This window comes from Musca domestica, unplaced genomic scaffold, assembly GCF_030504385.1.
Source record: "Musca domestica strain aabys unplaced genomic scaffold, Musca_domestica.polishedcontigs.V.1.1 49, whole genome shotgun sequence".
NCBI classification, from domain to species: Eukaryota; Metazoa; Arthropoda; class Insecta; order Diptera; family Muscidae; genus Musca; species Musca domestica.
In genome coordinates this window covers 2,205,430-2,230,495 of record NW_026712344.1, presented here as the reverse complement: position 1 = coordinate 2,230,495, position 25,066 = coordinate 2,205,430, and the positions used below count along the sequence as shown (strand labels likewise).

Below are 25,066 nucleotides of genomic sequence, written 5' to 3'. Positions count from 1 at the left end.
GTTTATGGCTAAATAGACAAATGATTGGACGATGACGCCGACGTGGTAGCAAATTGCAGCAGTGGCAGCTGTTTGCTGCAATCTCTAATAACAAAAAAATAAGGGTTATATCAACGAAAGCAGCAGTAAAAACAAAAGGTGAATTGCGTTTTTCTAGCCGTTTTGGTATGTCAGGCACGTTTGAATAATATCAACTATTGTCGCCAAGTGTGTTGGTGACAGATAGTCAAAAAGAGAGCCATAGCCAAGCTAAGCCAGCCCAGCCAGCCAGCCAGCAAGCAAACAACAGCAGTAGCAGCAATTTGTGTATTATGGCCAGGTTATAATGCAAAAAAAAAAAGAAAGAAATATCTGAAAATTTATTTTTAAATGATTTGAATTGCAGCCATAGTCCGCCTCCCTCCCCTCCCTTTTAAAAGTATTTTAGTTGATTGTTCGGCATGTGTACGCTGGGTAGTTTAGTAATCTTCTGTGGCTGCCTATTGGCCAAGAAATAATGTCTGTTTTAGGTCTTAGTCTTTTTCTAATGTGGAAGATTTGAAAATTATGAAAACTTTGAGAGGCTACAAAGATTTTTTCCAAACAGAACCGGGACGAGTATCTCTAAAAATTTGGGTCGTGGCAAAAAATACTACTTATGATGCTATGGCGCTAATTTTCTGAAGTGTCACCACATAGCAAAATTGTTGGATCCACATAATTCAGCCTAGAAGTAAGTGTATTAAGTTTGGCGAAAACGGTTCAGATATAGCTATAGCTCCCATATATATGTTTCATCCGATTTAATGTATAAGTTCTTCGCACATAGCAAAATGTTAGGATCCACATAATTCAGCCCAGAGGCAAGTGTATCAAATTTGGTTAAAATCGGTCCAGATATAGATATAGCTCCCATATATATGTTTCATTCGATTTGATGTTTAAGTCCTTCACACATTGGAACATTTTCTCTGCCAATGCCCAGCGTTTGCCAATATCAGATCTCAATTCTTAGGGAACGACTCCATACCAGACCTTAATCAGATCATGGTAAATGAAATAAAACAGTTAAGGAATTTCATAAAGGCAACTGAATTTCAAATATAACAGACTGTAAACTGCCCGTCTTCTTTCGAAAATAAAACCCTTAGTCTAGAGCGTACAACAGGCCTTACTGGCTTAAGTGTATGTCATACAGAACATGCGGCGAATTATTTCGCCCTCTTTTCAACCTAACCTAAGTCCTTCACACATAGCAAAATTTTTGGATCCAGTATGACCCTGAAGGTAGTGTAAACAACCTACCTTTGGTTGAAATATTGGGGCGTTTTAAAAAAGGTATAATGCAAACGAAATTATTATCCTTATTACCAAGTAATGAGTAACGGCGGCACGAAATATATTTGTCCGATTATAAGAAGGTTTCAATTTCGAGACTCGGCTCGACGAAAAGTTGTTCTTGTAAATCTGAGACTGGAAAGAATACTTTCAAAAAAAAGTTTTGAAGCCACATTAGTCGAATAACACATTACAATACAGTTTGCATTACCAGTAGGTTGAAAATAAGCAGTTATTCCTTAGGAAGCAAGGAGACAAATTACTTTTTCGATAAAAAAAATGGAAACCAAAAAGTCAAAAAACCCATTACACGAACTTTTGCATTACCAGTAGATTAAAAATAATCAGTCATTCATAGGAAGCCACAAGGTATATTAACTTTTTTCATTACCAAGTAATGAGTAATGACGACATGTCACATGACCGGCATATTACATTACAAGGTGATGTAACAATCTACCTTTGCGTAACCAGTAGGTTGGGAAAAAAACCTCATTCCTCATTACCAAGTAATGAGTTACGTTACGTTTGGGTCTCCGACCGCAAATCCGAAGGTAATGATCTCGAGACTCAGTGTCGGTAAGAGTTGTTGTTTGTAAATTTAAGATTTTAAATAACCTTTCCCAGCGAAAACTTGGGATTCACCTAAGATGAATAACCTACATAACATTACTTTGTAATGAATAATTTTTTAAATTACCAGAAATTTTTAAAATTATGCGTTTGCCCTTAAAAATTACGAAGTTGTTGTCACATGACCCTCGTATTACATTACACGATATAATCGACATTTGCATTACCGGTGAAACAACTTATTTCCTCATTATCAAGTAATGAGTTTCGATGGCGCAAAGTTTGGCTCTCTGGGCTCAAATCCGAAGGTATTGAACTCAAGATTCAGTGTCGGCAAGGCGAATAACCCATTACAAGGTAATGTAAATGAATAACATTTTACATTACTAGCAAGTTTAAAATTATGAGTTTGATAACTGAAATTATTTTACCCATTACAAAGTAACCAGCAAGAACGGCATAGAGTCGCCGGAACTAGTGAGCTTTTGACCTTTTGTCGGCAAGCGAAGAAAAATAAAACAATTATGAATTTTAACAGTTTTTCCCATAAAAATAAAGAAGCCTCTATTCGTATTGCAAGCAAATTGAAAATAAAGAGCCCATTTTATAAAGCAATAGAAATTATTTTCCCATTAGCAAGTAATTAGTAACGATAGCAAAGAGTGGGCGCCCACCGATGGATCCAGTAACCAATTATAATCTAATGTAACAACCTATATTTTTTATTACCCCAGGTTGTGAGTTCGGAACTTTACATCGGCAAAAGAAAAGAAAGAAAATACCATGTTTTGTTGAATAGGGTCCAATTTAACGTTAGATTCCCAGTAGGTTGAAAAAATGAGGTATTTTTTTCTCATTACCATGTAATAAGTAAGGCGGCGTATACTAAGGCTAAAAAATCAAAGGTTGTGATTTGTTGATGCAACCCTTACCCAGTAAAAGAAAAGAAAGAAAGAAAATACCATGTTTTGTTGAAATGGGGCCTAATTTAAAAACCGTTAGATTCCCAGTAAGTTGAAAAAATGAGGTATTTTTATCTCATTACCAAGTAATGAGTAATGCGGCGTACACTAAGACTGAAAAACCTAAGGTTGTGAGTTGTTGATGGAATCCTTACCCAGTAAACATCCCATTACCAAATATTTAGTTTATTAAGAACAAATTGAAAACAGTAACTACTTACAAAACAGCATCCTAACCCCATATTTTGGCATGGACATGCCCTAGGAAGCAAGTATGTATCAAATTGCCACCGTTAGCCGATTTGTTGATGATATACTAAGATTTTTGATAAGAATATAAAAGTCCTGCTCAACATTTTTGGAAACGACTTCTTGACAAAACTTGTGATTATTTTTAAATATATTTTTTAAAAGATCTCCCGAATTTTTTGAAGAATATAACAAAAACTCCCATTACCAAATAGTGGGTTTTCAAACCAATTTTTGGCTGTCGTAGCTAAATAAGTTGTTATTCATTTTCCACTAAGAAAGTAGCTATTATTTGGCAACTAAAAATACTTCTTAATTGTGACCATGGAATAACTTCAAATTTCAGGGATCACGTTCTTCCCTTAGAATGTTCGAAAAAAAAAGTATTGTATATTCTAAGAGTAAAATCAAGTGGAAAAATTGGCCTTGAGGGCATTTGTTTTTTTTTTTTTGGGGGGGGGGGGAAAGTGATTTACAAATAAAAAAATGTATGACGAAACTAGAAAAGTACTCGACAAGAGCAGAATGTGTTCTATTTCAGCCGATTTTTTCTTCCGCTCGAAAAAGAGAAAAACTTACTCTTATTTCAGTGACATTGAAAAATAGAGCACACTCGATTTACATTTTTTACTCGCAAGAGAACTTCTTCTCGCATACGAGCGAGTTTCACCTATACTCGAACTCTAAAACAGGGTAAGTTTGGGTTCATACACTAGCTAAAAACAAACATACGTTTTGCAGTAAAAGTACTCAATCGATCTATAATGTTGCATACTATTTCCTATAGAATCTTCACCATTTTAACCTCGCTGATTAATCCCTCTTCCTTATATCAGTGTTTTTTTTCTTTGACTCTTGTAAAAACTCTGTCAGGACATTGGTCGTGCTGGTGACAACGAAGAACTTCGACAAGGAGGAAGTATATTCACCATTTACATGGTACCTATCGGTCACTATGGTATCTAGCCGGGTGTGAGTGACTGCATGAAAAGAATGTTTGACATTCCTAGTGGTGTCTTGACAGAAACAAAGGAAATCATAAAGCAACGACTGTGACGGCAACACACTCCAAAGAGGAAGAACTTTTGAAAAATGAATAGCTAAAAGTTCATTCGTATAAAAAAGGGTGTCTCGAAAAATACAGAGAATGTCACTTTTTGAGATACGTAATTGTGATAAATTGCGTCGGTGCTAATATCTATCAAAAATACTCATTACAAATCGAATTACTAATCATTATAATAACAAGGTTATGTCATTCAAAAGAGACGTTTTTTGCGACGCAATTAAATCAAGAAATTAGGGGATATTTTGTGAATTTAACGAAAAAAAAAAACTAATAAATATATCGCTCTAACACACTAAATAATGTGTTAGGGATGCTATTTGTAATGAGTTTTTTCTGGGAAGGAAAAATAAGCTGATGATGGTTCTCAGTCGATCTTCCACTAATTCAATACTTTGGGTTGCTTTTGTTGGTTTTTTTACACAAATTTCAATATTATTTTCAGTTTTTTTCCTCTTTTAGCTTTTGATCTGAAATATTTAAGAATATTTTTGAGAATCATTAGAAATATAATATTGTATTTTTTTTTTAATTTTTTAGAGGAGTGTCAGAATTATAATAACGGATTTATGAAAAAATTTAAAGGAATAAAATATTTAAAGGAATGCCAGGAACACATTCGGATATATATATATATATATATATATATATATATATATATATATATATATATATATATATATATATATATATATATATATGTATATATATATATATATATATATATATATTGTGGGATCTAAAATCTATATTTCACCATACTATGGTGGAGGGGGTAAAAATCAGGATTATAGCTTTTATAGTCATAAAAAATCTCCGAATGTGTTCCTGGCATTCCTTTAAATATTTTATTCCTTTAAATTTTTGCATAAATCCGTTATTATAATATATATATATATATATATATATATATATATATATATATATAAATTTCTATGCCGATTCCGTCTCTAGCTTCCCAACGAAATGAAGTAGGTTGATAAAATGTTACTCAAATGCGTATTATGTCTGAAGGACTTTTGGTATTGAATATGGGTCATGTAGGTCCACGTTTGGGTATAGCCTCCATACAATGGTACCCCCGATATTCGGTATTTTGATGATTTTAGCGACATTATTCAACGAAATTGTTTCAAATTTGGTATTTGAAGTTCGTAATGGGTACTACATCCTATTACAGAAACTTTTCTGTGCAGGTCCACGTCTTTATATAGCCTCCATATAATGGTACCCCCGATATTCGGTATTTTGGTGATTAAAGCGACATTATTCACCGTAATTGTTTCAAATTTGGTATTTGAAGTTCGTAATGGGTACTACAGCCTATGACAGAAAATTGTCTGTGCAGGTCCACGTCTTCGTTTATCCCCCATACAATGGTACCTCCCGATATTCGGTACTTTAATGATTTTAGTGCACTATTCACCAGAATTGTTTCAAATTTGGTATTTAAAGTTCGTAATGGGTACCACAGCCTATGACAGAAAATTGTGTGTGCAGGTCCACGTCTTCATATAGCCCCTATCTAATGGTACCCCCCGATATTCGGTATTTTGGTGATTAAAGCGACATTATTCACCGGAATTGTTTCAAATTTGGTATTTGAAGTTCGTAATGGGCACTACAGCCTATGACAGAAAATTGTCTGTGCAGGTCCACGTCTTCGTTTATCCCCCATACAACGGTACCTCCCGATATTCGGTACTTTAATGATTTTAGTGACACTATTCACCGGAATTGTTTCAAATTCGGTATTTGAAGTTCGTAATGGCTACTACAGTCTATGACAGAAACTTTTCTGTGCAGGTCCACGTCTTCGTATAGCCCCCATATAACGGTACCTCCCAATATTCGATATTTTGATGATTTTAGCGTCATTATTAACCGGAATTGTTTAAAATTTGGTATTTGAAGTTCGTAATGGATACTACAGCCTATTACAGAAAATTGTCTGTGCATGTCCACGTCTTCGTATAGCCCCCATATAACGGTACCTCCCAATATTCGGTATTTTGATGATTTTAGCGACATTATTATCGGAATCGTTTCAAATTTTCGTAATGGAAACTACAGACTCTGACAGAAAATTGTCTATGCAGGTCCAGGTCTTCGTATAGGCCCCAAATATCAATACCTCTCTATGTTCGGTATTTTGACGAGTTTAGGTTAATACCCACCGAAATTGTTTGAGATGTCGTATTTGAAGTTCGTAATGGATGCTACAGCCTATGATAGAAAATTGTCTATGCTGGTCCAGGTCTTTGCACAGCTCCGATATAACGGTACCTCCCTATATATGATATTTTGATGATTTTAGCTAAATTATTCACCGTTTATTTCAAGTTTCGAATTTGAATATGGTAATGACTTATGACAAACAATTCCCATGTAGGTCCACGTCTTATAGACCCCAATATAACGGCTATATTCGATATTTTTAAAATTTTGTCCGAATTTTTTAAGGATTTTTTTTTAATTGAAATTCCTTCCAAATGGTGGAGGGTATTCGAATATTTCAAAAAAAAAAATCAACAAAATTCCATTTATTTTAATTATTCATAGAATTTAAGAAAATAAATTTTTCATCACGGTAGTGCTGAAACTTTTTCAATTTCCTTTTAAAGGTGTCATAAGTATTAATAGTCTAAATATTTACAACACGAACTTTCTAAAAACCATTTTTGGTCATTTGTTTTGTAAACCCAAAACACATAGTCTTTTCAAAGCGTTTACACATTCATTCATTTATTTGCTGACTCTTATTTATGTTATCGACCATTTTTGGCATAGGCCAAAGCTAATAGTGTGGCACCAGCATGGGGTTTTAGCGTAATAGTGTGGTATTAAGATTACAAAACAAAACCAGTAAAGAAAGTCCTAAAGTCGGGCGGGGCCGATTTTATGATACCCTACACCACTTTGTTAATTTAGTTGAGCTCCACTTAACAATTAAAAGTTTTTATGGGAGAATTCAATCATGCACGCTATGATTATAATTACAATTTAAAATTCAAAAGACTAAATATGCCGAAGCATTTGTATCTTTTAAATTCGGACTTGTGTTGCCCATTTGGTTCACGATTAATTTGAAATCGGATAAAAATATATATGGGAACTATATCCAAATCTGAACCGATCTCGATAAAATTTGGCAAAGCTGAGCTGTATTTGATATATTTAACTGAATATCGTTGTTACGGAGTGCATATTACGGCTGTGGGTAACAAATACAATAAATCGGATAAACAATATATATGGGAGCTATAACTATATCTGAACCGATCTGAACCAAAATTTTGCATACTACCTTCTAGACTCAATTCGGTCGTATGTGCCAAATTCCATCCCATTTGGGCAAATATTAGACGTTTGGTGCACAATAAAAGGTAAATCGGACGAAGTTATACATGGGAGCTATATCCAAATCTGAACCGATCTCGATAAAATTTAGCAAATGTATTTCTGAGCTGTATTTGATATATTTCCCCAAATATTGCTGTTACAGAGTACAAATTACGGCGGCGGTGAACAAAAATAATAAATCGGATGAACAATATATATGGGAGCTCTAGCTATATCTGAACCGATTTCGATCAAATTTGGCATACATATTTTCAGACCTAATTTGGGTGTATGTGCAAAATTCCATACTATTCGGGCTGATATTACACGTTTGGTGCACAATAAAAGGCAGATCGGACGAAGATATATATGGGAGCTATATCTAAATTTTTACCGATTATCTCCAATTTCAATAGGGTTCGTCCTTGGGCCAAACAAATGTTGTTTGCAAAATTTCATCTCAATCGGATAATAAATGCGACCTGCATTTTGTTCACAAGAATACATGGACAGACGGACGGACGGACGGACAGACGGACTGACATGCATAAATCAACTCAGAAAGTGATTCTATGCAGATCATCAAAAGGAACTATGGGTCTATCTCGTTTCCTTTTGCCTGTTACAAACAAATGCACAAAGACATAATACCCTGACCACCTTGTGGTGTAGGATATAAATATCGAATTCAATTTCAACCCAATTCAACCCCCCATTCGAGCAACAGGTGAGTTGGACAGTTTTTTAAAACGACGATTGATAGACTCTTTGAGTTCAAATCAATTGGCTATTCATTGTTTAAGAAATCAGGTGAAAATATTCTGGAGGGTGTATTAAAGCCTTGGGCACGTAAACATTGTGGCCGCAGACCTTGGACATTCCAACAGGACTCAGCACCATCGCACTCAGCACACGCCATCCAAGAATGGTTACAAAATGAGATTCCTCGCTTCATTTCCAGCTCACAATGGCCACCAAAATCTCCGGATACCAATCCGTTGGACTATTGTGTCTGGAGTATTTTGGAAAGCAAGGTTGCCACTAAAAAATACCAAAGTGTCGAGAACCTCAAGCAAGCGCTTCGCCGGGAATGGTCCAAAATACCGCAGAGCAACATTTGGGCAGCTTGTGACGGTTGTTTGAAGGCCATAATTCGTGCAAAAGGTGACCAATTCAAACAAATCTAAACTTATTCTAAAATTTGATGCTATTTTCGACATTTTTTGCTTTCATTCAATAAAATTAAAAAAAAAAAAATGTAAAAATTGTAGGGTTTGACTTTGTTGCAGTTTTTTTATCTCACCTTGTATTTTTATTTAAGTCCTTCGTTATGAGTTTGAATAAATTCTAATTAAAATTTGTCACTTCATTTTTTTGATAATGTGCTATAATTTTGTACACCACTGTAAGGCTTAATGTAATTTAAATGAACAAATATTCAATAACAAACGCACCGGTTTCGTAAAGCGTGAATCAAATCAGTTCACTTTGTTAAAGTCGGCGTTGTTGTTGCTACTGTTGTTGTATTTAGTGACGAAATAGGAAAACACTTCTTTATAAGCGAGTCAATAAAGAAACAAAAACGAAACGAAAAAAAACTAAAAGAATGACCATTTGTGCGATAAATACGGCACGTCTGATACACTCAAGTATGTATGTGCATGCGTTTTTTTTTTTGTGTAATGTAAACAACAAGCAATAGTTTATAATTTTTTTCTACACTAAATAAAAAAAATTAACATAATCTTGAAATAATTTCGCACATGTTCTTTTTTGTGTTGTTTGTTATTTTTTCTTCTTAGAAAGTGTGAACCGCACAACAGCGATGTTGTCAATTTCTAGTGGCCATTAGAAGTGCTGGCTGGACCGGAGTGTAAAAACATAAATAAATGGCCAGTCAGTTGATCAGGCGCGTAGGTTGGCATTTGAAAAGCTATTCTTAGTTGTAGCCACTTGAGTATGTTGGCTGGGTGGGGTGAAGGGGAATATTTGAGGTATCAAAGAACGTTTGTCCGCTCTATTGGCAGTGATGCTGACGGCTTTGGTATTAATGTTGGAGGTGTTACCTGCACCGTTGAGTGAGTTTGAATTTGACGTGATTCGTAATGAGATAATATAAAGAGTGATTTTTATATCTATTACCATTTTGGCAACAACGGTTCAAACAGCTCACGCACATTTCGTGTTTTGACATCGACGGTTTACCATGAAACGTCTTAGAAACGGACACTGATTTTTGATACTCTCCACCATACATAGTATGGAGGGTTTATTATGTTCGTCATTCCGTCAGCGTAAAATTCTAAGACAATTTAGCCCTGTGTCCGTCCGTACGTCTGTCCGTCTGTTGTAATCACGCTGGAGTCAAAACGTAGCAAGCTAAAATTTTGCATAGATCAGGCTTTTGTCTGCAGGCAGGTCAAGTTCGAAGACGGGCTATATCGATCCACGATATTGTATAGCCCCAGTATAATTGTTCCCCCCGATATTCCGTATTTTGATGATTGTAGCCAAATATTTCAATGAAAATCCACATAAGGAGCTCCTTTTGAGTACTTTAGCCCCTGGAAGAGTATTGTCTATATAGGTCCACGATATCGTATATCCCCCATATAACGGTATTTTGATGATTTTAGGTACAGTTTTCAATGGAATTATCTAAAAATCAATACTAGAATATCTTTCTAAATTTCTATATAGGACAACGGAATCGTATAGCCCACATACAACGGTACCCCCGATATTGGATATTTTCACGATTTTAGGGACATTATTCATCGGATTTTTTTTTTTTTTTTCAAATTTCGTATTAAGAATTCGTGATAGGTACTACAGCCTATGACAAAAAATTGTATATGCCGGCCCACGTCTCCGTATAGCCCCCATATAACGGTACCTCTCAATATTCGGTATTTTTATTATTTTGGCGACATTTACAGTTCTAATGCAAGCTACAGCGTATGTCAGAAAATTGTCTATGCAGGTCCAGGTCTTTGCATAGGTTCCGTATATTGGTACTTCCATAAATTCGGTATTTTGACGATTTCAGGTATAATATTCACCGAAACTTTTTGGAATTTTGTATTTGAAGTTCCTTAGGTACTACAGCCTGTGACAGATAATTGTCTATGCAAGTCCAGGTTTTCGTACAGACCCCTATATAACGCCAACATTCGATATTTTTAAGATTTTACCTTTCCCCAAGTCGCTCCAAATTTTCTTATAATTTCACTGTATAATAGCCAGTCTGGGTTGTGGAAAATACAAAATGGACTTTATAGTACTCATGTTTTGATCAGAACCCCAAAGAAGTTGTGCTGCATTAGGCCAAATATTGTTAAGGCCCTTATATAGTTTTGACAACAAACAAAGTGATGTTTATAGTTTGTGATATATTCCGCAATAGTTTGGATAGACTATTGAAATTTGATAGAGATCTTTGGAGAACATAATTGGTACAGAAAATAGGAAACATTTCAAATATTTTTAAGTGTTGGTCATGTTTCCCATTTAATTTAGCCTAATTAAGGCACTTTGAGTTCGTGTTATGTGGAAGTGCTATTTACAAACTAACTATCTGCGAAGGTTCACTTTTTAGTGCAGCAGTTATATAATGATAACTCCTGATTTTAGTTATTGCATGGGTCTTGGCCATATTCATCCAACAATTCAAAGTAATTGGGTCTCTGTTATTCAACAACGTGTACAGTTCTGCGAAGGATTCAGATGTGAAGCCTATAAAATATATATATAGCTGCAGCATAGCAAAAGCTACCATTGCCTCCAGAAAAAGTCACAGTTTGGTGCGGGTTTTGTGACTTCATCGGACCGTACTTCTTTAAAGATGCTGCAAATCGTAATGGAACTGGGAATAGTGGGCGTTACCGTGGGATAATTTTTTTTGCCCAAAACTTTTTTTGTCCAAAATGTAAGAGCTTGACTTGCATGACAAGACGTTGCCACATGCTATACAGCACGCGTAAAAATGAACTTGTTGAGAGGCGAGTTCGATGAACGCTTTAATCCTTTAACACTCTCTCTCTCCCTCTCTTTTAATAATCCTTTCTGAACTCGTTGTTATAACTTTCCAACTATATTTCTTCACTGTCTCTCAAGGTCTTAAACGTGTTGAGGCACTAAAAATCTATTTACCTTTCAAGGCTATAGATTTTATAAAATTCAATTAGTTCCCGTGACAGTGTGTAGGAATTTAGCACCCCCTCTATTATTTCGTTTTTTTTTTTGTTTACATTCGCCAACCCACCCCTCTAAGCCTTTTCAATAATGCATTGGGCTTAAAAGAAGTATTATTCAAACACAAACATTGGCAGCTTTGGTTGCCAATATTTCGATGTTCATAAAATTCTCGTGGTCTGTTGAAACAGAACGAAAATTTAACCATTCAATGCAAGGTTATAAAACCTAGGGGGATTTACCTTGTACCGAACATGAAATGCGATAAGAAATTATTATCTAAAAATAAAGTACTCCACAATGGCACGATAACAAATAAATACTGGCAATTTAATAGTAATACAAAGACAAAGTAGTAGAATATGAATGGTATATTTGCCAAAAACTTGGTTAGGCAAAAATTGAAATAAAGCAGAAGAGTTGATGGAGGGACATATGAAGAATAGAATATTAATAACAACCAAGAAAGAAATTAAAAATAAACCAGTAAAGAAAGTCTTAAAGTCGGTCGGGCCGACTTTATGATACCCTACACCACTTTGCTAATTTAGTAGAGCTCCACATAGCAATTAAAAGTTTTTTTTTGGGAGAATTCAATCATACACGCTATGATTATAATTATAATTTAAAGTTCAAAGGGCTAAATATGCCGAAGCATTTGTATTTTTTAAATTCCGCCTTGTATTACCCATTTGGTGCACAATTAATTTGAAATCGGATAAAGATATATATGGGAGCTATATCCAAATCGGAACCAATCTCGATAAAATTCGGCAAAGATATTTCTGAGCTGTATTTGATATATTTCCTTGAATATCGTTGTTACGGAGTGTATATTACGGCTGTGGGTAACAAATATGACAAATCGGATGAACAGTATATATGGGAGCTATAGCTATATCTGAACCGATCTTCACCAAATTTGACATACTAGCTTCTAGACTCAATTCGGTCATAAGTGCCAAATTTCATCCAATTTGGGCAAATATTAGAAGTTTGGTGTACAATAAAAGGAAAATCGGACGAAGTTATATATGGGAGCTATATCCAAATCTGAACCGATCTCGATAAAATTTAGCAAATGTATTTCTGAGCTGTATTTGATATATTTCCCCAAATATTGTTGTTACAGAGTGCATATTACGGCTGCGGAGGACAAAAATAACAAATCGGATGAACAATATATATGGGAGCTATGGCTATATCTGAACCGATTTCGATCAAATTTGGCGTACTTATTTTCAGGTCCAATCTGATCGTACGTGCAAAATTCCATACTATTCGGACTGATATTACACGTTTGGTGCACAATAAAAAGCAAATCGGACGAAGATATATATGGGAGCTATACATGGACAGACGGACGGACGGACATGCACAAATCGACTCAGAATGTGATTCTATGCAGATCATCAAAAGGAACTATGGGTCTATCTCGTTTCCTTTTGCCTGTTACAAACAAATGCACAAAGACATAATACCCTGACCACCTTGTAGTGTAGGGTATAAAAATATATAATCTTGATGATGATGTAACGTCGTTATTATCAAATTTCCGCGTAGGTGGTGGTGTTGTTTGGTTACAAATCCAATTTCATTGTGTAAATTTCTTTATTTATTCGAGTTAGGTGTTTTTTTTTTAATTTCCACAAAAATATGTGAATTTTAACTCGCAAAATATTGCACGTTGTGAAATGAGTTCATCATACGGTTTTATTTAACACATTATTATGTGAATGCGAAAAAAATAGTTTTACGCATTAACAGTCTATCAATTTAGATTGCGCCATATCTTATCTAATCTGTTTTCAGTTTTTTCTTTCTTCAATGAGGAAAATAGCACAAAAGTATTTAAACAAATTGATATGTAATCATGTTTGCTGGAAATAATTAAAATTACTACCTTCGGAAGGCCTTCTATCTATAAAATAACTCAAAAAAGTTTTCAGCATATAAAAGTCTTCGAAATGGCCTGTTATAATCGACGGAAGACAAGAAAAAAGGGCCTTAAAAACGATTTTTTTTTTTTTTTTATTTAAACGGTTAGACGTCAAGAGGGCAACAGCGGAAATTAAAGTTTTCAAATTTCAATATATCCCCAGATTACGGTCACAGCCGATTTTGATTTTTATATTATACCTCTTCTTTATATTATACCTCTATTAGGTTTTGTCAGTGTTTTTGAAAGAATGGCCAAATATATCGTATCGAACCTAAATAAATATGATATAAATATTGTGACGTGTCAGGTTTGGACTATATTGGCTACTTCCTTCACTTTATATGAGATATGTGATAACTTTTTGATAAAGGCAAAATGTGCGTGATATACCAGATACAGCCGACGGAAGTATTCCACTTTTAACAAGTAAAAAAGCTGTAAGTTCGGCCGGGCCGAACTTTGAATACCCTCCACCATTTGAAACGAATTTGGCAAGTCTCAAAAACAATCAAATCCGTGTAAAATTTTGTTAAAATCTTAAAAATACCGAATGTTGCCATTATATTAGGATCTATACGACGACATGAACCTGCGTAGGTAATATTTTTTATAAGCCATTACAATATTTAAATACGAAACTTAAAAAAAATCGGTTATAATGTCGATAAAATGATAATACCGAATATTGGCAGGTACCGTTATATGGGGTCTATACGAAAACATGCGAAATTTGAAACAATCCCGGTAAATAATGTCGCTAAAATCATCAAAATACCGAATATCGGGGGGTACGGTATATGGGGGCTATATGAAGACGTGGACCTATATGGCCCATTTTCTGTTTTATGCTGCAGTATCTATTACGAACTTCAAACACCAAATTTGGAACGATTTCGCTGAATAATTTCGCTAAAATCATCAAAATACCGAATATCGGGGGGGTACCGTTATATGGGGGCTATATGAAGAAGTGGACCTACATGGCTCATTTTTTGACTTAGGATGTAGTATCCATTACGAAGTTCAAATACCAAATTTGAAACGATTCCGGTAAACAATGTCGCAAAAATCATAAAAGTACCGAATATCGGGGGGTACCGTTATATGGGGGCTACACGAAGACATGGACCTGCACAGATAATTTTCTGTCTTAGGCTGTAGTAGTGATTACGAACTTCAAATGCCAAATTTGAAACAATTCCGGCGAATAATGTCGCTAAAATCATAAAAATACTGAATATCGGGAGGTACTGTTATATGGGGGCTGTATGATAACTTGGACCTACATGGCCCATTTACGAACTTAACCTGCCTACTGGCAAAATATACATGTGTGCAAAATTTTAGCCTTCTATCTCAATTTGTTCGAAAGATAGCTTGATTACAACAGACAGACAGACAGACGGACATGGCTAAATCGTCTTAGAATTTTACGCTGATAAAGAGTATATATGTACTTTGTTGGGTCTGACATGAGTATTTCGAGGAGTTACAAACGGAATGACAAAATTAATATACCCTCCATAGTATGGTGGAGGGTATAAAAATATTGGTATTACCAAAATTATAAGAAAATCACACAATTATATCCAATTTTATGTGAAATCATAAATTCCATATTCATCTCAGGTTTCTGGTTGATAGACATATATTCAGACATAGCAAGTTGCAAAGAATCGCTGAGTTGTTTCGCAATTTATGACAGATAAAAATATTAAAAACTGTGAACCTTTGTGGATGAGGTACCAGAAGGGGTTCGCAGATATATAGCACCTTCACAGATCTTGTCACAGCAGATCTTGTCTTAGTAAAAATGTGAAATTTGAAGAGAGTTTGATGTTTCTATTTTGAGTTTCATGGATATTCACAGTATTGGGCCTTTATGTTGTTGGAAATATTGAGATGTGCCAAGTCTGAATGGATTCGGATGTAAATTTCACGTTTTATGAGCTTCATGGATATTCAAAAGTTTGACCCTTTGGGGGAGGCACCAGAAGGAGTGGACCTATATATCCCATCTTCACAGCAGACCTTGGGTCAATAAAAATATTGTGATGTGTGTAATTTGAAAACAATCAGACTCTGACATCATATTTCATAAAAGTTATAATTATTCAAAATTTTGACCCTTTGTGGTAGAGGAACCTGATGGAGTGGACCGATCATATCCATTTTTTATCCACCTGACCTAGAAATGACGCAAATATTAGGATATTAGAAGCAAAATTGGATTATTGCTTCCCTTTTTGTGCAGAAAATATTTTTTTTTTTTTTTGAATATTTTGAAAATTTTGACCTTTTGTTGGGGATGTACCAGAAAAAGTGGACCGATGTACTCCATCTTAACAACAGACCTTTGGTAAATAAAATCATTGGGATGTGCGAAATTTGAATACAATCGGATCCTTAAATTACATTTTATAAGAGTTGTAATTATTCAAAATTTTGACCCTTTGTGGGGGAGGTACTTGATGGAGTGGACCGATATTGTCCATTTTCGCACCTGACCTAGAACTGATGCAAATTTTAGGATTTGCAAAGTTGGAGCGAAATCGGATTAACGTTTCTCTGTCTGTGCAGAAAAAATATTTTTGGAAAATTTCGACCTTTTGTGGGGGAGGTACCATAAGGAGTGGACCGATATTGCCCATCTCCGAATTGGATCTAAGTTTGACAAAAGTATTACGATGTACCAATTTTAGACCAAATCGGATACTCCCTTCGAGAGTTATCGTGCGCACCGGCCAGCCAGAAAGACGGACGGACATTGCTAGATCGACTCCAAATGTCCTGAAACGGTTTTGGTCTAAAGAGACCTAGGTTCTAAAACCGTTATTTCGACTAGGCACGTTTTGACCGTATCAAGTATATACCCTCTCTAGCCATATGGCTGAGGTTATAAGAACGTTTCCACGTTTTCGTATGGTCCCCATACAAATAATTTTATTTGCCGATATTCAATATTTTGACGATTTTAGTGGAAGAAGTTAATATTCGGTATTTGAATTTCGTAAAGGTTTTTACTCCTGCAGCAGAAAAATTTTTTTATTGGTCAAGGTTTTTAGTGTGCTCTATAATTTACTTAATAGTCTTGATTTATTATTAATTTTTGAAATTCCGTTCACGCACTTGATTTGATTGATGATGATGTGCGAAACAATGGTGTTGCCTCTTCAAAAATATGCAACCAGTACAACCAGTTGTATCGTGTGTGGCTTGCATTAGGAGTAGTACAAACATCTATGCCAAATTTTATTCATTTATTTTAAATATTGTAAACACTATCATGATTTCCATAAATGGAGGGACATAGCTACTCGACTTGAAATTTTATGCTGATCACGAATATATGTACTTTATGGTATCTCCGACAAATAATTCAAGGTGTTGCAAACGGAAGACACATTTAAATATTCCAAATATTTATAAAATCCGCAAACGGATATTTTATGCGGAAAACTTCGAGGAGGTCCGGAGGACACCAAACGGCACATTTTGCCTAAAAAAGTAATATATTCTTTATGTATTGTACCCATCTATAGAAGTTCTCAAAATATTTTTTTTTATTAAAAAAATATAAAAAATGAGTTTCTACCTTAAGAATAACTCAAACTGTGCTCATATCGATATGGAACCACAAAGTGGCCTCCTATTTAAAGATGACTGAAAATGAAGGTCTCTAAAGGTTCTTCCATTTATAAAATATCTCAATTGACCATCCTTAAAGGATATCTGAAAAAATAAATCTAAGGCACCAAAAGCAAACAAAACAAACACGTAGTCCATGTATTTATTAATTTTAATAGCCAATTATAGTTGTGTACTACGGTTTGTGCAATAAGCTGGCTATTGGATAGTTGTGAAATAATTTGAGAATTATGTCAAATATTTTGACATCATTTTTAAGTGTGTTCGCTACCACTACAAGTTAAACGAAAATTGTTAGTTTAATGTGTGTCGGTCTTGTATTTGTTGTTGTTGTTGCCCTTAGACTAAACGAAAAATGAAAATATTCCAACATTTGGACATATAATTTCCTTGAAAGCATTCTAGTTCATTTTTTTTTAAGAAAAAAAAAAAAAAAAAAAAAACATGTGTAGATGCCAAAACGAGGACCTGGGTAGAGCTACTTTATTTTTTTACTTGTTGTCCCTTGCTTTTTTGCTGTTGAAAGCCGTTGATAGATGATAAATGATGCTGCACTTTTTTTCTACATCCTTGTCTTCGTCCTGCTAAACATTTTTTCCATAGCTTTGCCCCTCCTTTATACTGCAATGAATTCTAATCTATATCCAAGGAGTCTTGAGTATATTGCAGTGACATGAATTGATAAAGTTGCAATGACTAGTATCCTTTTTTTTTTTTGTTGGCATGGCTTATGTCGTCTGCCGTTATTCACGTGCCATAAGGAACGAATGTTATCCCCACCGAGTTCTTAGAGATATGTGTTTATTTTTCTACTAGCAAAGAGATATTATAGTTGGCACATGGTAGAGGATAAAAAGAACACATCGTTCCATCCGGTATCTAATGTGTAAATATGGTTGTTATTATACCCTCCACCATACTATGGAGGGTATATTAATTTTGTCATTCCGTTTGTAACTCCTCGAAATATTCATGTCAGACCCAACAAAGTATATATATTCTTGATCAGCGTAAAATTCTAAGACGATTTAGCCATGTCCGTCTGTCTGTCTGTGTGTCTGTCTGTCTGTCTGTCTGTCTGTCCGTCTGTCTGTCTGTCTGTTGTAATCACGCTATCTTTCGAACAAGTTGAGATAGAAGGCTAAAATTTTGCACACATGTATTTTTTCCCAGTAGGCAGGTTAAGTTCGTAAATGGGCCATGTAGGTCCACGTCTTCGTATAGCCCCCATATATCGGTACCTCCCGATATTCGGTATTTTGATGATTTTAGCGACATTATTCACGGGAATTGTTTCAAATTTGGTATTTGAAGTTCAAAATGGATACTACACCCTAAGGCGGAAAATTATCCGTGCAGGTCCACGTCTTCGTATAGCCCCCATATAACGGTACCTCCCTATATTCGGTATTTTGATGATTTTAGCTACATTGTTCACCGTTTATTTCAAGTTTCGAATTTGAATATGGTAATGGCTTATGACCAACAATGCCTATGTATGTCCACGTCGTATAGACCCCAAAATAACGGCTATATTCGGTATTTTTAAAATTTTAACAGAATTTTTTAAGGATTTTATTTTTTGAAAATTTCCAAATTCGTTGCAAATGGTGGAGGGTATTAAAAGTTCGGCCCGGCCGAACTTACTGCTTTTTAACTTGTTTTTGTTTACACTTGGCACATTGAATGTGTTATGAAAATTTCACTTTTTTCCTGATGAACTGAACTGCAACGAAGTTGTGTCCCCTCAATAACAACAGCGTCATAATGTCTACGAAATATGGGTTATTTGTGTTGCAGATTCGCCGATGCAGGTTGTTGTTGGGTGTGTGTTGGCAATATTCAGGAAATTTTTTGTAAAATGTATAGTCTTTACTTATGGAAGGGAATTTTGTTAAAAGGATAGGTTGGTTAATTCAAAAAAAAAAAAAATTTTAATCCGAGTCTAATTAACACGGAATCAACAAAATAGGGGCTAAACCACGGAAGGACTACAGCAAATTGGACACTTTTCAATCCCCCGAATGTTGAAACCAGATCGTCGTCACTACTGGCGAGTTCCAAATGCGAAATTTTAAAAAATTTCGTCGAAAAATGTATTTTCAATTATTAAAAAAAATCGATAGTAAAACGTAAACATACAGGGTGAGTTAAAAAAACTACAACAAATTCAAACGCCGTAATTTTTACATTTTTTTTTTAAATTTTATTGAATGAAAGCAAAAAATATCGAAAATAGCATCAAATTTTAGAATAAGTTTAGATTTGTTCGAATTGGTCACCTTTGGCACGAATTATGGCCTTCAAACGGCCAATGAAACCGTCACACGCTGTCCGAATGTTGCTCTGCGGTATTTTGGCCCATTCCCGAAGCGAAGCGCTTGCTTGAGGTGATCGACACTTTGGTATTTTTAGTGCTAACCTTGCTTTCCAAAATACTCCAGACACAATAGTCCAACGGATTGGTATCCGGAGATTTTGGTGGCCATTGTGCGCTGGAAATGAAGCGAGGAACCTCATTTTGTAACCATTCTTGGGTGGCGCGTGCTGAGTGTGATGGTGCTGAGTCCTGTTGAAATTTCCAAGGTCTGCGGCCAAAATGTTTGCGTGCCCAAGGCTTTATTACACCCTCCAGAATATTTTCGCTATAATATTCGATATTTTTCTGATGCCACGGTCGATTAATAAGAGCGGAGAGCGACCATCGGCTGTTATGGCGGCCCACACCATCACCATGGCCGGCGCTTCATTTTCAGCTGGCCTCTTCGGCAAGCAAACACGATCATTTTGTTTGTTTACAAACTACTGAACAACGAATGTTTTCTCATCGGAGAAGACCAATTTCGGTAGTTCACCACTTTCCTTTGAGTCTATTTTCTTTCAGTTGCGGTGTAAGTTCTTGCACTTTTTGGAATTTCAATGGCTTTACCCCAAGCTCATTTTTCAATATTTGCCGAATGCAATATGTTCAGCTCACGAGCCATTTTTCGGCCACTGCGACGAGGGTTTCGATCAAGTCGCTTCTTTACTTTTGGAAGCATTTCTGCTGATGTTGCTGTTTTCTTCCGTCCACTTCCTTGACGCCGGTCTACGCTATCAGCATCACGGTAACGAGCGGTGGTACAGGACGCAAAAGATTTATTCACATTTAAATGCTGTTTTCCAGCCAAATATAAAAAAATCACACTTTCACGCTTGAATTCCATTACGAATAACGTTTCTGGAAAATTCTCACCAAAATGCTTTTGTACGCTTGTAAACAATATAATTATATGCCACTGGAATAATTTTAACAGCTGTCGGACGAGTGGCTCAAAAATTTGGATGCAGTTTTTTCATCTCACCCTGTACAATCCATTAAAAACTTTAAATTCCAAATTTTAAACAATTTCGTTGAGAAATGAGAGCAATATCATTAGAATACCGAATATCGGGAGGTACCAATATGGGGCTCATGGGAGAACGACCACCTATATAAAAAGTTATATCCTACAGTGGTTGGTATCCAATCCAAACATCATATATAAAGCCTTTTCTTTACAAAATGTGGCTTATATCACCTGAATACTAAATAACCGAATGTGGATGCTATAGTAAAACGTGAACAAATATTCTGCTAGAACCGATTACAAATCCTAAATAAATGGGTTCCTTTTGATTTTTGATTTATAAATTTCTATTTTATATCTCTCTCTTTCAACATTTTAACTTTTTCAAGACGATTCCAATGAGCCGAAATGTTTTCGAGTGGAGTAAATGTCAACCAGGAAACTTAACTTAACCTTAACTAACTTGCGACAATGGTAAAAATGGTTCATGGTTGGGTTATGGCATTTTAAAGCTCAACCTTCCTTTTAATATTTATACTTCCATTCAAATGCTGCTCTAACTTTTAAAATCCCCAACAAAATTCATTGAAAATTTATATTATCCAATTCCTTATTCTGGGTAAATTAATCCATCCATAAAACTTAACAGCTCTTTCCCCTAATCTTTATATTTTTTTACAATATTCACGAAATGTGGGATATATTTCATATGTGCACTAAATATCAAACAAGTTTCTCCAAAAAGTTCAGAAATTGCTAAGTTTATAACTCTCATGGGGATAAAATAGTAGCTGCCATAAGTTTGAAGTATATACAAATGCGGTATTAAAGTTTAATGAATTCATGGGTAAAATCCAGTTAGAAATGTCTTGGTATACTGTGCATTAAACTGAGTTCCTCTTTCCTATCTACCCATACGGCATAGTCTAAACAATATAAGGAAGCATCTTTATTCCCTGTTTATATTTCAGTGAATTTACCTTGAAATATTAAAAATAAATATTTGAAATTCTAAAAATGTTTTAAATTAAAAATAACATTCAACTCACCTGACATTTTTCACCGACCATACGAAAGACAGCTTCATTTTCCTCTTGGGTCAGCAGAGAACTTGGAGCATTGGCTTTGCGTCGCATGACTGGCGCGCCATGACCCCCATCCTGTTGTCGCATATTTCTGCTCATTTGAGCTTTTGTTTGTTTTTCTTGTTGTTGGTGTTGTTGATATTATTAAATTAAACTAGAATTAGGCGCGCACACACACAGACACACCGGACGAACCTTGGTAAAGTAATATATTTATTTTGGGTGATAAAAAAAATTCACTTCAACACTTATCACATAGGAAGGTAGTACGACGAATTCGTGAGGGGGTTTTTTCGCGATATAAATTGACCTTTTTTTAGTTTTGAAGAGAATTTAAAAAAGAAACAGACGGAAGGCGAATTTCGTTATTAAATTAAATTCGTTTTCTGGCGGCTTTCACACGTTTCCAAATTATAAATTGACAGTTTCATAAATGTGATGCTTATGAATATGATGTTTTTGGTACTAATTAGATGCCAGGGTCCCTTCCTATTGTAATGGATATGGTCAGTATTTCTTTTACTTTTAATTTTTTGGGGGGCTTTGTTGTTTCCTCATGCCACCCATCAGTTGCAAAATGTAGAGCAACTCTCTTTTCTACGCCAATACATGATGATGAAGATGATGCTGATTGCATTTGACATTTCCATGCAAATTGTCGATGAGAGTGAGAGGAAGGTAATCAATGCCGTTTTGATGTTTCATGCGGAGAGACGAAGAGTAGGATCCAATCAATGCACTCTCTCTCACCAATGTTTATGCAGGCAAACAGCGAATGAGAGCAGTACGTTTAGGGTTTGGTTGCTGCTGCTTCTTTCTTTTTTGTGAATGAATGAATTGTAAAAGTAGCCGCAATGACAACAACACCGACAACAACAAAAACAATGATATGGGTGAAGCTAGATGATTTTTTGCAGGGTTGACGAGCGAATGGAGGAGAATGTTAAAAAACGGCAGCAGCAGCCACAAACAAAAACAGCTGTTGTTGTAGCTGAGCTTAGACAAATGTAAAGTAGCAAAGCCAAATGACACTCTGACTACTTGGAATATTATTGTTGTTCTTGTTTTGAAACTGGAGGCCTGAATTTAAATGATATTGATGATGATTCGGTTGTACTTGATGTGTTATTATGGTTGTTGTTGTTTTTCTACATTTCACACTATGGACAACAACAAAAATGTCAGGGCAACAGCAGTTCGTGTTACAGCAACAGCAGCGTCGACGACGGGCGATGTTTGTATGTACGACAGATTGACTCAAAAGCAGCTGTTGAGTCACCACAAATGTCCACAACTAAACTGTTTTGCAATGTTCACCAAAAAGCTGGCAGATAGCGATAGCAATGAAGGTTTATAAATGTGAAGATATGATAACAAAGCGATAAATATATTAATCACTTTTCCAATTAGAAAATAGCAGGTCGGTATTGGTGACAACAGCGGCACCTGCAATTTTTCCCCTTTTCTTCCTTGTACACGATCAATTAATGAATGTAAACGTTGAGGGGGGCAGGAAAATGACTGGTGACTGTCATACTTTGAACAGACAAACGACGCTCTACCTTTTTCACAGCCGCTATGAATCAAATAAACTATAATGTACTGCGATTTCAAGGTGATAATGTTTGTTTTTTTTTTGGAATCTTGGATATTCACACTCTTCACTCCGCTTTGACACACAAAATAAAGCACATCACAACAGTACAGCGACAAAACGAACGAATCAACATTCAGCCAAAAACACACACACGAACCCGGACAACGTCACTCAACTAATGTTAAGCTCTTCTCCACCATAACAGACAGGCAGCCAGCCAAAAGAAAAAAAGAGTACAACAAAAAAAACCTTTTTTCTTTTTGGTTTTAGTTCACTTAATTGATTTTATGATGTTTTGTGGCTTTTTTTTGCAAAATTTCACTTTTGTGCCATATTTTCAAGCAATGTTAATTTTCTTTAAATGTTGTTGCTATTTATTGCCAAAAAATTGTTTGTTTTTCTCCACGAAGAAATTTTTGAGTGTTTTATAGCCAACTTTATTTCATTAGAGAATAAATTCACTTCATTCAAGTATTTCTCTTTAATTTAATTTCTCATCATCTGGCAATGTTGTAGGCTATCAATTTGTAATAGTATTTTGCTCGTGTTTTCTTGTTTTTTGGTATAATTAAATCAATATTCCTATTGATTTTCATACACCTTTGAAAAATTTCTCACTTTTTTCTTGACCAAATGACGAACAGATCTAAAAGCGTTCCCGACATCAGTCAGACTACGAGGCCAACCAATTTCATTGGCAGCTGACATTATTTTTGCTAAACGGCTACGGCACGCGGATGTCTTTGGTGTCGGCGTTCAGAATACTGCATGGGAGGCGTCGAAATGTGTACTCCAAAATTTAAATGGATTTAAACTGGTGTTTACACCGTGATAATTTTTTGTTTCTTTAGATTTAAAACTTGCAAAAGTAGTGAAGAGTAAATACGAATATCTTTATTATTTGTGAAAAGAAAATTTCAAAGGAAAAATTGTTTAAATTTGTTGTTGAAAAAATATATATTAGCAAGCGACTCAACGGAGTCGGATAAGAAAATATTTTCCAGAAAAAAGTTAAACTGCAAGTACATAAGAAGCTTGAAGTCATGGCTAGGCATATTTTGTGGCATTTCACAAAGGAAGTACAGAATCGCACTAAAATATTGCCGTCGTTGTCCATTATAACTTGACATTAATATGCCTAGCCTTGACTTCAAGCTTTTTATGTACTTGCACCCTTATTCGTGATGGAATTCAAGCGTGATAGTGTGATTTCTTTATATCTGGCTGGAAAACCACAAGTGGCTATCGTTAGAGCACTCCAGCATTTAAATGTGAATAAATCTTTTGTGTCTCGTACCATCGCTCGATACCATACTGATACTGGTAGCCTGGTAGCGTAGCCCGACGTCACGGAGGTGGACGGAGAAAGCAACAACATCAGCAGAAATGGTTCGAAAAGTAAAGAAACGACTTGATCAAAATCCGCGTCAGAGTGGCCGAAAAATGGATCGTGAGCTGAACATATCGCAACATTCCATTCGGCAAATATTGAAAAATGAGCACGGGGTAAAGCCATTGAAATTCCAAAAAGTGCAAGAAATTACACAGCAACAGAAAGAAAATAGACTCAAAAGAGATAACGAGTTGCTTCGCTAGGCCAAAAGTGGTGTACTGCTGAATTTTTCTCTGGTGTGGGCCGCCATAACGGCCGATAGTCGCTCTCCGCTCGTATTAATCGAACGATTCTATAGGGTGTATTAAAGCCTTAGGCACGCAAATATTTGGCCGCAGACTTTTTGACATTCCAACAGGAATCAGAACG

General features: G+C 35.4%; 1 protein-coding gene across 4 annotated transcripts in view; it reads right to left on the bottom strand.

Annotated features, from left to right (window-relative positions):
• LOC131800433 (actin nucleation-promoting factor WASL-like) overlaps nt 1-24,014 on the bottom strand; it is a 38,271-nt gene extending 14,257 nt beyond the window's left edge. Inside the window, exons 1-2 of one of the 4 annotated variants that reach the window (XM_059127929.1) lie at nt 23,923-24,014; nt 21,672-21,902 (exon numbers count right to left, since the gene is read on the bottom strand). In XM_059127929.1, the coding sequence (XP_058983912.1) occupies nt 21,672-21,806 (135 nt within the window). In that variant the 5' untranslated portion in view covers nt 21,807-21,902; nt 23,923-24,014. Of the gene's footprint in view, nt 1-21,671; nt 23,430-23,922 lie in introns of those variants that run through there. The other 3 variants (XM_059127930.1, XM_059127931.1, XM_059127932.1) reach the window with 3 other exon arrangements.
• Nucleotides 24,015-25,066: the final 1,052 nt, after the last annotated feature.